At 32.5% G+C, this 12531-nt stretch overlaps 2 protein-coding genes across 2 annotated transcripts; both read left to right on the top strand.

The window, feature by feature from the left end:
• The first annotated feature begins 217 nt into the window (after window positions 1-217).
• Window positions 218-3597, top strand: EIF2 (eukaryotic translation initiation factor 2). The gene is made up of 6 exons (XM_022048277.2): window positions 218-578; window positions 1441-1520; window positions 1749-1978; window positions 2691-2812; window positions 2986-3099; window positions 3307-3597. Exons 1-6 carry the CDS (start codon window positions 330-332, stop codon window positions 3394-3396), a joined length of 885 nt encoding a protein of 294 aa, XP_021903969.1. The 5' UTR covers window positions 218-329; the 3' UTR covers window positions 3397-3597.
• A 4183-nt stretch (window positions 3598-7780) lies between these two features.
• On the top strand, window positions 7781-8987 carry WOX7 (WUSCHEL related homeobox 7). The gene is made up of 2 exons (XM_022048369.2): window positions 7781-8334; window positions 8438-8987. The coding sequence occupies exons 1-2, from the start codon at window positions 7941-7943 to the stop codon at window positions 8671-8673; spliced, it is 630 nt and encodes a 209-aa protein (XP_021904061.1). The 5' UTR covers window positions 7781-7940; the 3' UTR covers window positions 8674-8987.
• The last annotated feature ends 3544 nt before the right edge of the window (window positions 8988-12531 follow it).

Raw genomic sequence — 12531 nt, 5'->3', positions numbered from 1 at the left:
AAGTTCATTATACATATTTTATTTTCACAAATTAATAGTGTTAATTGCCTTAAATAATAATATAATGGGCCCCCCACTAATAATCTCAAGCCGACTTAAAGGGCTTAAGCTGAAGCTGAAGCCTAATGGGCTTATGTTATTTAGGCTCATATAACAATGCCGGCTTGGGCCCTTTCGTGCTTTTCTTAAGCTCAACCCAAAAGTTGCTTAATACCTTTTCACTTTGTTCTGTTCTTCGATTCTCTTCATCGTCTCACTCGAAAACCCTAGCTGTCTATCCCCTTCGCTCTCGCCTTCGTTATTCTTGTCTTACTTTCGGACTCCCAGCAATGGCGTCGGCGGCGGCAAGCGAGCACACGGTGTTGCAGTTCGCGGCACCGTCGACGGCGGCGACAACGTCAACGAGCTTAACGGCGAAGGTCCACCCGCTGGTGATATTCAACATCTGCGATTGCTACGTGAGGCGACCTGACCAGGCCGAGCGGGTCATTGGTACTCTACTCGGCTCTGTCCTAACCGATGGCACCATTGATATCCGCAATTCCTACGCTGTTCCTCACAACGAATCTTCCGATCAGGTGCTCCTTTGCTCTTTCTTCAATACTCATTTCTCTTGCCTTCAATTAGAACATTGTGGAAAATTTTGTTTGTAGCATTGCCGGACCTTGGGAAAGAGAAAGGGAAGGATGTCAGTGTTTCGATTACGAGTTTTGTCTGGCCTTGTTTACTTGATCTGGTTGGTAGGTTGAGTAAATGTGGAGAAATTATAGCCGAGTTTCGGTGGTTGTTCGCTTATATAGATGGGGTATGACTTATCGTATCTTCATGAGTTGATACGTTGGTAGTCAATCTGGAACGCCATTTAGGGTTCCTCTAGGTGTAATTGAAAGCTTTGAATTGCTAGTATCTTGTTGTCAGTTTCCTTATATCGAGCTGGTCGTTGAGGATAGCTGAAGTAGAAAAAACGGGAGAGTTTGGAGTCAGCTTTAGTTTTGTGATTGTTGATCTAAGAGGTGAAAAAAATTGCACGTGGTTATTAGAACTTTTTATGTTTGGCTGCGTAGAATGCTTGAAACATCAGAAAAGAATGTTGAAGAACTTGAGTTTCCAGCACATTTTTGCTCTGGATATGGATTTAGATGCATCCTTTTGTAATGGAGTGATTATGAACAGACTGTATGGTTGTTTTCATCTGATGGAAACGGGCTAAAGTTATGTTGAAGTTGAGTTATTTCGAACTAGAGAGGTGAATGGTCTCTCCTGGATTGAGCTCGGAAAAACACTAACATTCTCATCAACAGAGAGGTTCTTGTATTTCTTTAGGAATGATTGTCCGCAAAATCAAGAATGTTCTTGGTGTCACCTGGCCAGCTTCTTCTTGTGGCCCTCCTTTTGCATGAATGAACTAATGTTACGTTTCTGCATTACTTTTGGCTGCAGGTTGCTTTGGATATTGATTATCATCACAATATGTTGGCATCCCACCAAAAGGTGAATCCAAAAGAAGTGATTGTTGGATGGTAATTCTCATCTTGCTTGTGAATCGAAGGGTGTTTATTACATATCATACAACAGGGTTTTTCTTTGATAGTTTGAGGTTCCTTGAAACCGTCTGGGGCTAGAGCTTCACAGTTGCTGCATGAATTTTAGATCCTATGGATTTAGATGTTCTTGGTTGTTATAGGAGCATTCTTTAGAGGAGTTAATGGACTTATTATATTATTGTGCCACTGTAAATGTGTAAACAGGTATTCGACTGGTTTTGGGGTCACTGGTGGTAGCGCCCTGATCCATGAATTCTACTCCAGGGAAGTGACCAACCCTGTCCATCTAACTGTGGACCCAGGATTCAGGAATGGAGAGTGTAACATAAAAGCTTATGTTTCAGCCAATTTGTCTCTTGGAGATCGGCAACTTGCTGCTCAATTTCAAGAGATTCCTCTTGATCTTCGCATGGTAGAAGCTGAGCGTGTTGGATGTATGAATACTATCTCTTTTTAATACTGATAATATTGATTACATTTCTCTTTGTTAGAGGCATAGTAGCTCTTCTATAAGATAACGAGAGGGATTCTGGCCTTTTGAAAAGTGACTATTGCCGATAACATTGATGATATCTCTCTTGCCATGTGTTACATGCACTTACATGTACTGTATTTGTTTGTTCTCTTACTTGGAAGAGGCGTAGTAGGTGTTGTAAGATAATGAAAATAATTCTAGCTTTTTGAAAAGGAACTATTATATGAACATTGTCAATAAAAACAGACTAGAATTTTGGCTCCTTATATGGAAATCATGAAAGTGGGTGTCCTCTAATTGTCAGCTTTCGTAGAACAAGAATTATCCATGTGATGAAGTGAATGACCATTTTAGTTTGTACTAACTTTGTTATTGATGTAGGTGTGTAGGTGTCTTCTTTAGGATAAATTTAATGATTTTTTTTTATAACCAGAATACTTTGAATGGTTTTCAAGCTTGCTTTACTGCATCATCATGAAGAGAAGGAATTATATTTCCATTGTTCTCTATTTTTGTGTGTGTGTTTCTTTTCATCTTTCTTGCATTGCATAATTAGCTGTATTTCACTTTGGCCTTAGAAAATAATTCTTCAATAAAGTGTTATTATGTTGAAACATGTGGTTAAATTTGGAGTTATAGTGCGATTAATTAGAAAGCTATTGCCTTTATAGTTGACATTCTCAAGACAACGGCAGTTGACAAACTTCCTAGTGATTTAGAAGGAATGGAACTCTCAATGGAAAGGCTACTAGCTTTGATTGATGATGTATACAAATACGTTGATGATGTTGTGGTGAGTAGGATGTTACTTGCCTTTCTTTCTTGTTCTTATTTTTTGCATTTTGTTTTCTCTGGGTTGTATGGGAAAAGAGCATCTCAATACTCTGTGATTCCCATTCTCGGGGAGGTGATAGCCTGATGTTCCATTCTTCCCTGCATTTATCTAATGTTTTATGTTATTTTTAGGAAGGGCGTGTTGCACCAGATAACAGCATAGGGCGATTTCTAGCAGATACTGTTGCATCTCTTCCCAAATTGCCACCATCAGCTTTTGATAAGCTTGTGCACGACAGCTTGCAGGTAAGGCTTGGTTTAAAATGTTTTATAAATGTCATTGGTGCAGAATTGATCTTACCTACACCCAGGTTGAGCAGGACAAGGATCAATTTTAGTCATTAATATTTTCAAATCCTTAAGCTTCCAGTTCTTTTTATTTCTGCAACCTTAATGCTTAAGGCATTTTTCTACATATATGAATATGGTTGGTCCTTTTCTTGGTTATTGCAGGACCAGTTGCTTCTTTTATATTTGTCGAGCATCACCAGGACACAACTCAGTATAGCAGAGAAATTAAATACAGCTGCTCAGCTGCTGTAAATTTTCTTTTACCTGTCAGATCATAGGAATCAGTCTGTCTGAAACAATTTCTTGAGTCTTTTCCAGACTGCTGGTGATATATATCACAAACTGTGGCAGACAAGGGCAGTGATTTTTGTTAAAAAAAAGCTGTAATATTTTTTTTTGGGCGTGATATTGAGTAGGCAAAATTGTCTTCAAATTTAAAGAGATTGTTTTATAGTTGCTCAGTTACCATTGAGAAACAATGTATTCCCCAGTGAGGTTAAGATTAAATTCTCTAATTTTCCACTTCTCAGTTATTTCTTGCTTTATGATGTCGTAACAATTCCATTTATTTAACCCATTTTGGTTGGTACTCATCTAATGACTTCAGACTTTTTTCTTTCCCACCCGAGTATGACTACTGTATAAGGTTTGGACGTTTTGAATTTATTGGATCACTCTGGCATAATGTGGGAAGTTTCTGTTGCCTATTTCATTTTGTGAGGTGGGACATATTTTATTGCTCTTACTGAAACGCCCACCCTAGTTCATCTGTAATTTACCCTTCAATTCTATTCTCTCCATGTTTTGCATTTCTGACTCTTGAACCTTCACTCAGTATATGCAATTTTTACAGGTGGTTTATTACTCTCGGCATCGTATTAAACACTATCCAATTTGCTTTCCTCTTGCCAACCAGATAATGGGGATAGTATGTTCTCTGTTGTTTAAACTTTTACCCTCATTCATCTCTTATTTTTCTTCATTTTCATCCTCATTAGATCACCCCAAGCAATTTTTTCTTATGAACTAAATTCTAATAATTCGAGAACAATAAGTCTTATAGAGTATAAACAGTCAGTTCAAACATTCAAATTTTTTTATTCGATCATTAAAGTAGAAAAAAACTCACTAGAACACACTGAGAACAAAATGTCAAATTGATGGTATGAAAAAAAAAAAAAAAGAATTTAATATGAATTATTCACTTCTTCTTTCAAAAGAATTTAATTTTTTCCAGTTTATTTATTTATTTTTTTTCAAAAACTAAAGTTCTTTCTGCATTACTCTGAATTTTACATGGGAAATTATACAAAATTTCCTTCCTTTTGGCATTAAGATTTCTTTGTGCGGAAATGAGAAATCTCTCTGCTAAAAAATTCTGAAAAATGGTTTCCCTATAAATTTCTCTTATTTTAAAAAAGAAAAACCCCATTTAATTTATTTATTTTTAAAAAATATAAAGAATTTCAAATTAACAAGAGCTTGAACTATACATAGATAAGATAAGTAAAGCATAAAAAGCATACATATTATCAACAAGACCACTCCTAGGGATTTGTTGTGCAGTAGAAACATGACGACAAGCATGCAACAAAGCAAATATACTATTATATATCAGTCAATAATCCCACTACTAATACATCTATAATCTCCACTGCTTGTTTATATAATTAACATTACTTGGTGTGTATATATATATATGGTACAGCCTAGATTTTGACTGATTAATTTGGGAAGGCGTCCTATGATTGAGCTTCAAGAATGGTGGGGGTTTGTCCATTATTATAAGATGATGAAGTGAATTCAGCATGTTAGTGGTAGTGCATGCCTTTTTTCCCTCCTCCTTGTCCACGTAGTGTTTGATCTTTTATGTTTATATTGCCGACAAACATGGTGCAAAAGTGAAGATCATCAAGCTATTAAATCACGCGTGCCCCATTTTTAGCTTATACCCTTATATACATACACTCTGTCTCACTTATAAGTATGTATATACCCACATATAAACTTGTATGGTTCTAGTCTCCCAACTTGTAGAGTTGCCTAAGTTATTATTAAATTAGCTTATTTCTTTTTATGTTCAAGTTTTTAAGTTCTCTATTGTTTCACTTGTAGATGGATGCGCATGTATGTGTATCTATTATACGGGGGCATGCGTATATATATTCGTGAGTTCATATCTAGCATAGGATCTATGTTGGACAGATAGAAATGACAAAGGAAGAAAAACACATGGGCACTTTTATCAATCTCGGACCTTAAAGCTTCCTGTGACTGCTTCTCATTGTTCTCTTTACATCTCAAACACATGGGTTCTTAATATTCGAATAATAATAATAATAATGTTGAAGAATATATATATGTATATGTATAGTATATGTAGATAAGCGAAGTGGTAGGATTGGTAAGCCTAGAAGTTAGAGAAGAGGAGGAACCTGTAATGCCAAATTGCCAAAAGCTAAAGACAAATTAATATCATTTTTAAATTATCGTGAATACAAACATCTTTGGGAATTGTGGGTAAGCAACTAAAAACAAATTAGCCCTACACTTCTTCCCTTGACTTAAATCAAACACTAAACAATTGTAAAATAATATTAATATTTTTGTAATTAATGACAATAATTATGTAACAAATTTGAAAATTGATTTAGTATGTGTTTTGCACTCAATTCTCCATAATGATTTGGGATATTTTAGTAACTTTCTTCAAAATTTTAGGGTTTTGTTTTACTTAATTATCAACTTAATGTATGATTATCTTAATATATTATTTACTGTACATTAGTTATCTTCAATGTTTCTTTCACAACTACATGGTTACCTTATCAGCTTCTCTTATATATATATTTACCGTTTACATTCAAGGTCTAAAATTATACACCGACTAAATTTCGTCCTCTCTCTTTGAATTAATCCCATATCTATAAGGGTTCAATTCCCATATCATGCAAAGTTCCAAACTTTGATCCACAAGTCTTGAAACCCTAAAATTCTTATTCAATTAGGTTAAACACATACATATATATAGAAACAAACCCTTAAATCTTAATCAACCAAAACAAAAAAAGTGGTCACTTGCTAATCCCTTAGCTAAGAATACAAAGCAAAAATGTGAGAGTCATTAGGCTTTTTAAGTTCCCCAAGTTTTGAACCCAAAAAAAGTTTTGATGTGCAAACCCATATGATGCCTTAAAAAAATTGGGTATGTAGTAATTAGCCAAGACAGAAGCCCACTAAATGACATAACAAAAATCCAACTTGCTTTTGGCTGCTCATCACTTGTCTCTCATTCTCCCCCATAAATTAATCAATTCCTCATTCTTAACTTTTGTGGTTTTATTGTCTTCTTCTTCCTGTTTTTCACAACCCTAAAAATGGTTAATTAATTAAATTAAAAGGTAATTAATTACATTAAGAGTGTATTTATAATTTTATTTTTGAAAGAAATACATTTATTTTACTAGTTATGTATCACGTACATTAATTATAACACAATTTTTTAATGAAATTATATAAAACCACTTAAATTCATAATTTTATATTTAAAAAAAAAGATATTATAACCATAGACTTCTAAATAAATATATTTTATAATGAGTAATCACCTACTCATGCAAAAAAAAAAAAAAAAAAAAAAGGAGTCAATTTGAGAAAGCTTAAAAATTTGTAGTTGGGTTGTGGTCAACCAATCTAGTGGTCAGTGGAGTATCTGTGTCAGGAGTTTGTGATCACAACCCTCCAACAAAAATCAGACAATTTCTGAAAACTTTGACTTCCATTTCCATATACCAATCTTCTTATTTGCCACTTACCCACTTAAATTAAGAAAATTAATTAATTAATTAGCAGATAAATCCACTATTTTATAAACAAATTACTTTGGATTATTCACATGTCTTGGTAGTGTTGGACACACTAGCTAGAATTATTGAATTGAATTCACACTTAAACACTAATTACCAACACATATATGCATTACCATTAATTAATTAGTTGCATCGATTGCTTAATTAACTTTACTGAAAGACACAAAAACCTAACTCCAATTAAATCTTTATAATATTATATTATATTATATAATAATGTGAAAAATATTCATAAATATTAACATCAATAATCAATTCGTTGGAAAATAAATGTTATTATTTTATATATTCTTTAATAAAATATTATTTTATTTATTAAATGGTAGGAGTATAATTTAACTATTAAATAAGAAAATAATGTGCACTATTGTGCCTAAGAGAAATTAGAAGGTTTGTAAATAAATGTCGATTAATTTAAAATAAAGTTTTTATATGTAAATTATTTTATATAAAAGTCATACATGATAAAATATTACAATATTTTATACATAATTTCTGAAACTTACTTCCTGTCTGCAGCTTGCAGCCCAAAACTTTGAATGGTGGCAGCTTTTGCGCATGTCTCGTATATGTGCGTTTATATATATATATAACTATACATATAATAATATCACCAATCTCATGTTAATCCCAAAAATCAAAGCTAATTACTTTTATATTCTATACATACATACATACATGTATATATATATATATATCTACAAAGATGGTTGATTCCACTTTGCCTTGTACTGCTTAAAAAAATTTTAAAAATTAAGATAAGCCAACTGAGTATTATATATATATATACACACACGAGCTCTCAGTGTCTTTTCAGTTCAGATCGAGTACAGAGATCAGAAGAAAGTTTGGACTAATTAGAGGGTTCCCACTTCCATTAAAGCTCATTTTAGAAGCTTTAGACACACACACATAAATATATATAATATGGAGGAGAGAATTTCGGGCTTTTTCGTCAAACCTGCAGGAGGAGCCAACAACAACAACAACAATATTCGAGCTCGAGGTGGTGGCAACAATGGCGGTTCAGGCACAAAGTGTGGACGGTGGAATCCGACGACGGAGCAAGTAAAGGTGTTGACAGACTTGTTCCGGTCGGGTCTCCGTACTCCTAGCACCGATCAGATTCAGAAGATTTCAACTCAGTTGAGCTTTTACGGGAAGATCGAAAGCAAGAATGTTTTCTACTGGTTTCAGAACCATAAAGCTCGAGAAAGACAGAAGCGAAGAAAAGTTTCTGTTCATCAAGATGATCAAGATCATAGTTTTTTTCAGTCCGATGATCATAGCAGATTGCTGCTTTCATCTTCTGATCCAAAACGTAAGTAATCATTCTGACATTTATCTGTCATATACATCCATACCTATATATACCCATATATATACATACTCATGTAAACTTGTTATTTGATAATGAATTGAAGATTTGGTGGAGGTAAATCATCAAGGATTAATGTCAAAGCAAGAAAGAGTGATTGAAACCCTGCAACTTTTTCCATTAAACTCCTTTGAAGAATCAGAGAAAGAGAAGATGAGATTACATGCAAATGATCGTCATCATCATCATCATCATGCTACTCCAACAACATTCTCATCATATTCATGTGGGACAGAGATAGATCATCACCCACCTTTGGATCTTCGTTTAAGCTTCCTGTAAAACAAACAGATCATGATGATCTTCAGATGTTAGTGAAATTAATTACCATGAGTAGTTTTAGGAAAAACTAGAGTTTGTTTTTTTTTTTTAAAATTAAATATTAATGGAAATAGGGTTATTATAAGACATTCTCCTCTACATGGTAGCTAATTTATCTGTGTTTACTCTGTTGGATTTTGTTTTTGGGTTTTGGGATGCTTGGAAATTGAGAAAAAAAAAATTAAATTAAAATGTGCTTCCTCCCATGGGAAATGTCTTCTTGAAGTTGGTAAAGATATTAAAGAGTCATGCATTTACCTAGGGTTTACCTCCTTATTTTGTATGTCAACATACTTTTACTTGGTCAACAAGTTTATCACTCACTCTTTAGTTTTAATTATATATATATACATATATAATATATCTACATATGTTAAAACTTTACTTACAAAACCTTTGTTAATGTGTAAGCATTGTATTATACTTTTAATAAAATAATGTATTGTAGATTAAAATAAAACATTCATATAAATTATTTTTAATATTTAAATTAGAATAATTGTTATTAAGTAAACATACATATTAATTGTAACGGTCCGTAACTATAAAGGAAATAAAATCATAAATTGAATACAAAATCGAAATAATAGCGTTAGGGTTTACATTTCTCACACAATAATTCAGAATGACACTTATAAAAAAATAACGAAAAATCAAAGAAATAAATGTAAAGTAAATAACTGGACATCTTATTTGCAATCCTCTTATGGATCGAGATCTGCATCTTGGTCATCTTAATCTGAAATGGTTAATGAAAAAGTGAGTTACACTATCCCAATAAAAATGTCACACTACCCACCGATATAAAAATGAAGGTTGGTAAAAATCAGGAAAACAACTAATGGATATCTTAATTTAAGTAAATTCATTTATCACAAATAAATTCATTTATCATAAATAAAATAATTTATTGTATATTTACCGTTGTAAAATTTCTAAAACTGACCTATAGAGACATTAACACAAACAATATTATAATCTCATATTCAATTAACCAGAACAATTACTTTCTATTTTTATCTGCCTACTGGTATCCAGGAGAGTCCATAAAGATATCCCTATTACGCGTGAACCCTTATTCAACATTGTCAACTAACGGGCCGTCCACATACCCCGTCCGGTATGAATACTAAAAATATCATCTCTCAATACTCCGTTCGGTATGAGGGTGAAACGGACCGTCCCAATATCCTGTCCGGTATGAGCACCAAAATACCAATAATCGATACCCCGTCCGATATGAGGTAACGTTCACGGTAGGGATTCCTATGCACCTGGTTCGTCTACCATCTTTCAGAATATTCAATAAGACTACCATTCACTCATTCACTTAATCAAACAATTTTTCGTTTATATTTAGTTTTTAATTTCACAATTTAACTGTAAATCACGCAAAACAAGCAATATATGCATTAAGAAAACACATCTGAATCATCTTACTAACTCCAGCGTATTATCATATATTTAAAAATGTAAAATCAATCAATTAGTTAAAATAGGATAAACAGTGATAAATGACTACTTTCAACTCTATTAGTAACTTGTGGTTAATTATCGAGATTTTTTAAATTATGCAAAATGTCATATTATTTATAATTAAACTCCAGTTCCACAACAATGAATATGGTGAGAGATTCTTACCCAAATCGGTGTCCGAACACTAAACTTTCAGTTGCGCCTAGTGACGGTCCCTAAGTTATCTGAATTTTCTTTTATAGATTAAAACATATTTCAAGTACCTAGAAATACTCTAAAAAATTCAAAATCGATGTTAAAATCCTTTTTCGGCCAATTTTAAAATTTCAGCATGACGGTACCACCGTGCTCCGGTGACGGCATTGACGCCCGTGGCGGCAATTTACCTCGGACTGGTCTTTTTCGGCCGATTTTATACTCATTTCTACGAGAAAACACGTTAAGGTGCATCGATTTGTTGAAAAAAGTAAAAAAACAGAAGCTTACCGGCGATAGAGTTTTTCGGTGCAGTGGCTCACCTTCGCAGTTGGGTATTTTTCTTCGATCAACCTATGAAAAATAGAATGATGAGTATAATGGTGAAAAAATCGTAGAAAACGGGAATCGGGAAGGGTTTCATCGAGGTGATTTTTAATTTTTTTCGCGACGGCGCCACTGGACTTTACCTGCGATTTTCGGCCCATCTTCCAGTCATTTTGCTCTAATTTGGCTATGGGAGTGTTCAAAATAAAATTTCAAGCGAATGAGAAATTTTTTACCATTTTTGGCGATCGGAGGTGGTTCCGGCACGGTGGCGGGTGGCAGTCGGCTTCATTCTCTGACGACTGGTTCTTCTTCTCCGATAGGAGCTGGCGACTAGGGTTAGCATTTAGTGTGAAATGATATATTTATACCCATCTCCCTTTAATCTGGGTCGTCCATCGAATTTGATCTCAACCGTCCGATCACGTTTAAAGAGAAAATGAATCTGCACCGTTCATCGCGATTTGATCTGGACAGTACGATTGCGTTTAAAGAATGAATGAATTTGAACCGTTCACGTGTGCGGGAACAAATCTGAACTGTCCAATCGCAGGCACGCAGATTGCCAGCATGGCTCCCTCCCCCCGCATGGCACCGAGTCAGCGTGTTTTGTCACGCCGTGCGCTCCAGTTCGTCGAGACTGCTGATTGAGCGGTCCTACGTGGTATTTTTTTGAAATTATATTTTAATCCTTTAGTTTTCGATTTTTCTTTTAAAAATATTGTCAGAATTTAAATTTTCACCTATTTTTTTAAAAATTATTTTTAATTTCATTATTTACCTATTTTTTTCTAAATTTTATATTAAATAAAAATTTAAAAATTTAAAAATTATATTTTATATATTAATTTTAAAATTAATTACGGGTATTCTCGCACATAATTTAAGCCCCTTTTTAGATTAGGAAAGACATTGAAGAAAGTTTCTAGTTTTTTGGTTTAAATTTTGTGTTGAAAAGAGGAATTTAATTAAGATGTTATTGTAGATAATAATTTTTATATAACTCTGTCCAAACACTTTTCTAATACCTTATATTGACGCATATTTTCATTTTTTTTTTTAAATTGAGACAGTATTTTTTTTTGTCAATTTTGATTAAATAAGTAAATCAATAAGATAAGAATTTAGTTATGATTTTTGTCATTAATCTTAATTAATATGATTTTTGATGTTTAAGTTATTCTCGTCTCATTTTAAATTCTTTAATCTCATAAATTTATTTTCACTTAAAAAGATAGAAATTAAACAAGAATTAAACCAAATGCAATTTTTGTACTTACTTATTAAGAAAGTTTTTAAGAACTAATTATCACTCCCCAAATTTTTCTGTATTACATTAATTATTATATAGCTTTTTAATAAAATCAATTTGTAATCTCTTAAATAACGAGAAAAAGTACTAAGTTATTTGATTAGAGAATGATTTATAAATTTGAATAATTACAGAAAACATCTTATACACGTTTAAATAATTACTGAATTAGTCTATAAAATTTAGTATTTAGTACAATTTAGTTTTTAATATTTTTTTCGTTATAATTTAGTTATTAAATTTTTTTATTTATTTCAAATGTTATGATTTTTTTTCTATTTATTAAAAAAAAGTTAGATAAGTAGAATACGTTCACATATTTTTTAAAAAAATTCAAGAAATAATTTTAATTAATTAATTAATGATAATATTAAGTCATCTTTTATATTATTATTAATTTATTGATTTAATTAATTAGCAAAAGTTATTTTTTATTTTTGTAAGGAATTAGAAGGAAATAATAAAAGACATTGAGGATTATATTATATGAAAAGAATTAGAGCTTAAAT

Source organism: Carica papaya, chromosome 2, assembly GCF_054855325.1.
Source record: "Carica papaya isolate Zhongbai chromosome 2, ASM5485532v1, whole genome shotgun sequence".
NCBI lineage: Eukaryota > Viridiplantae > Streptophyta > Magnoliopsida > Brassicales > Caricaceae > Carica > Carica papaya.
This window is presented reverse-complemented; position numbering and strand designations above follow the sequence as displayed.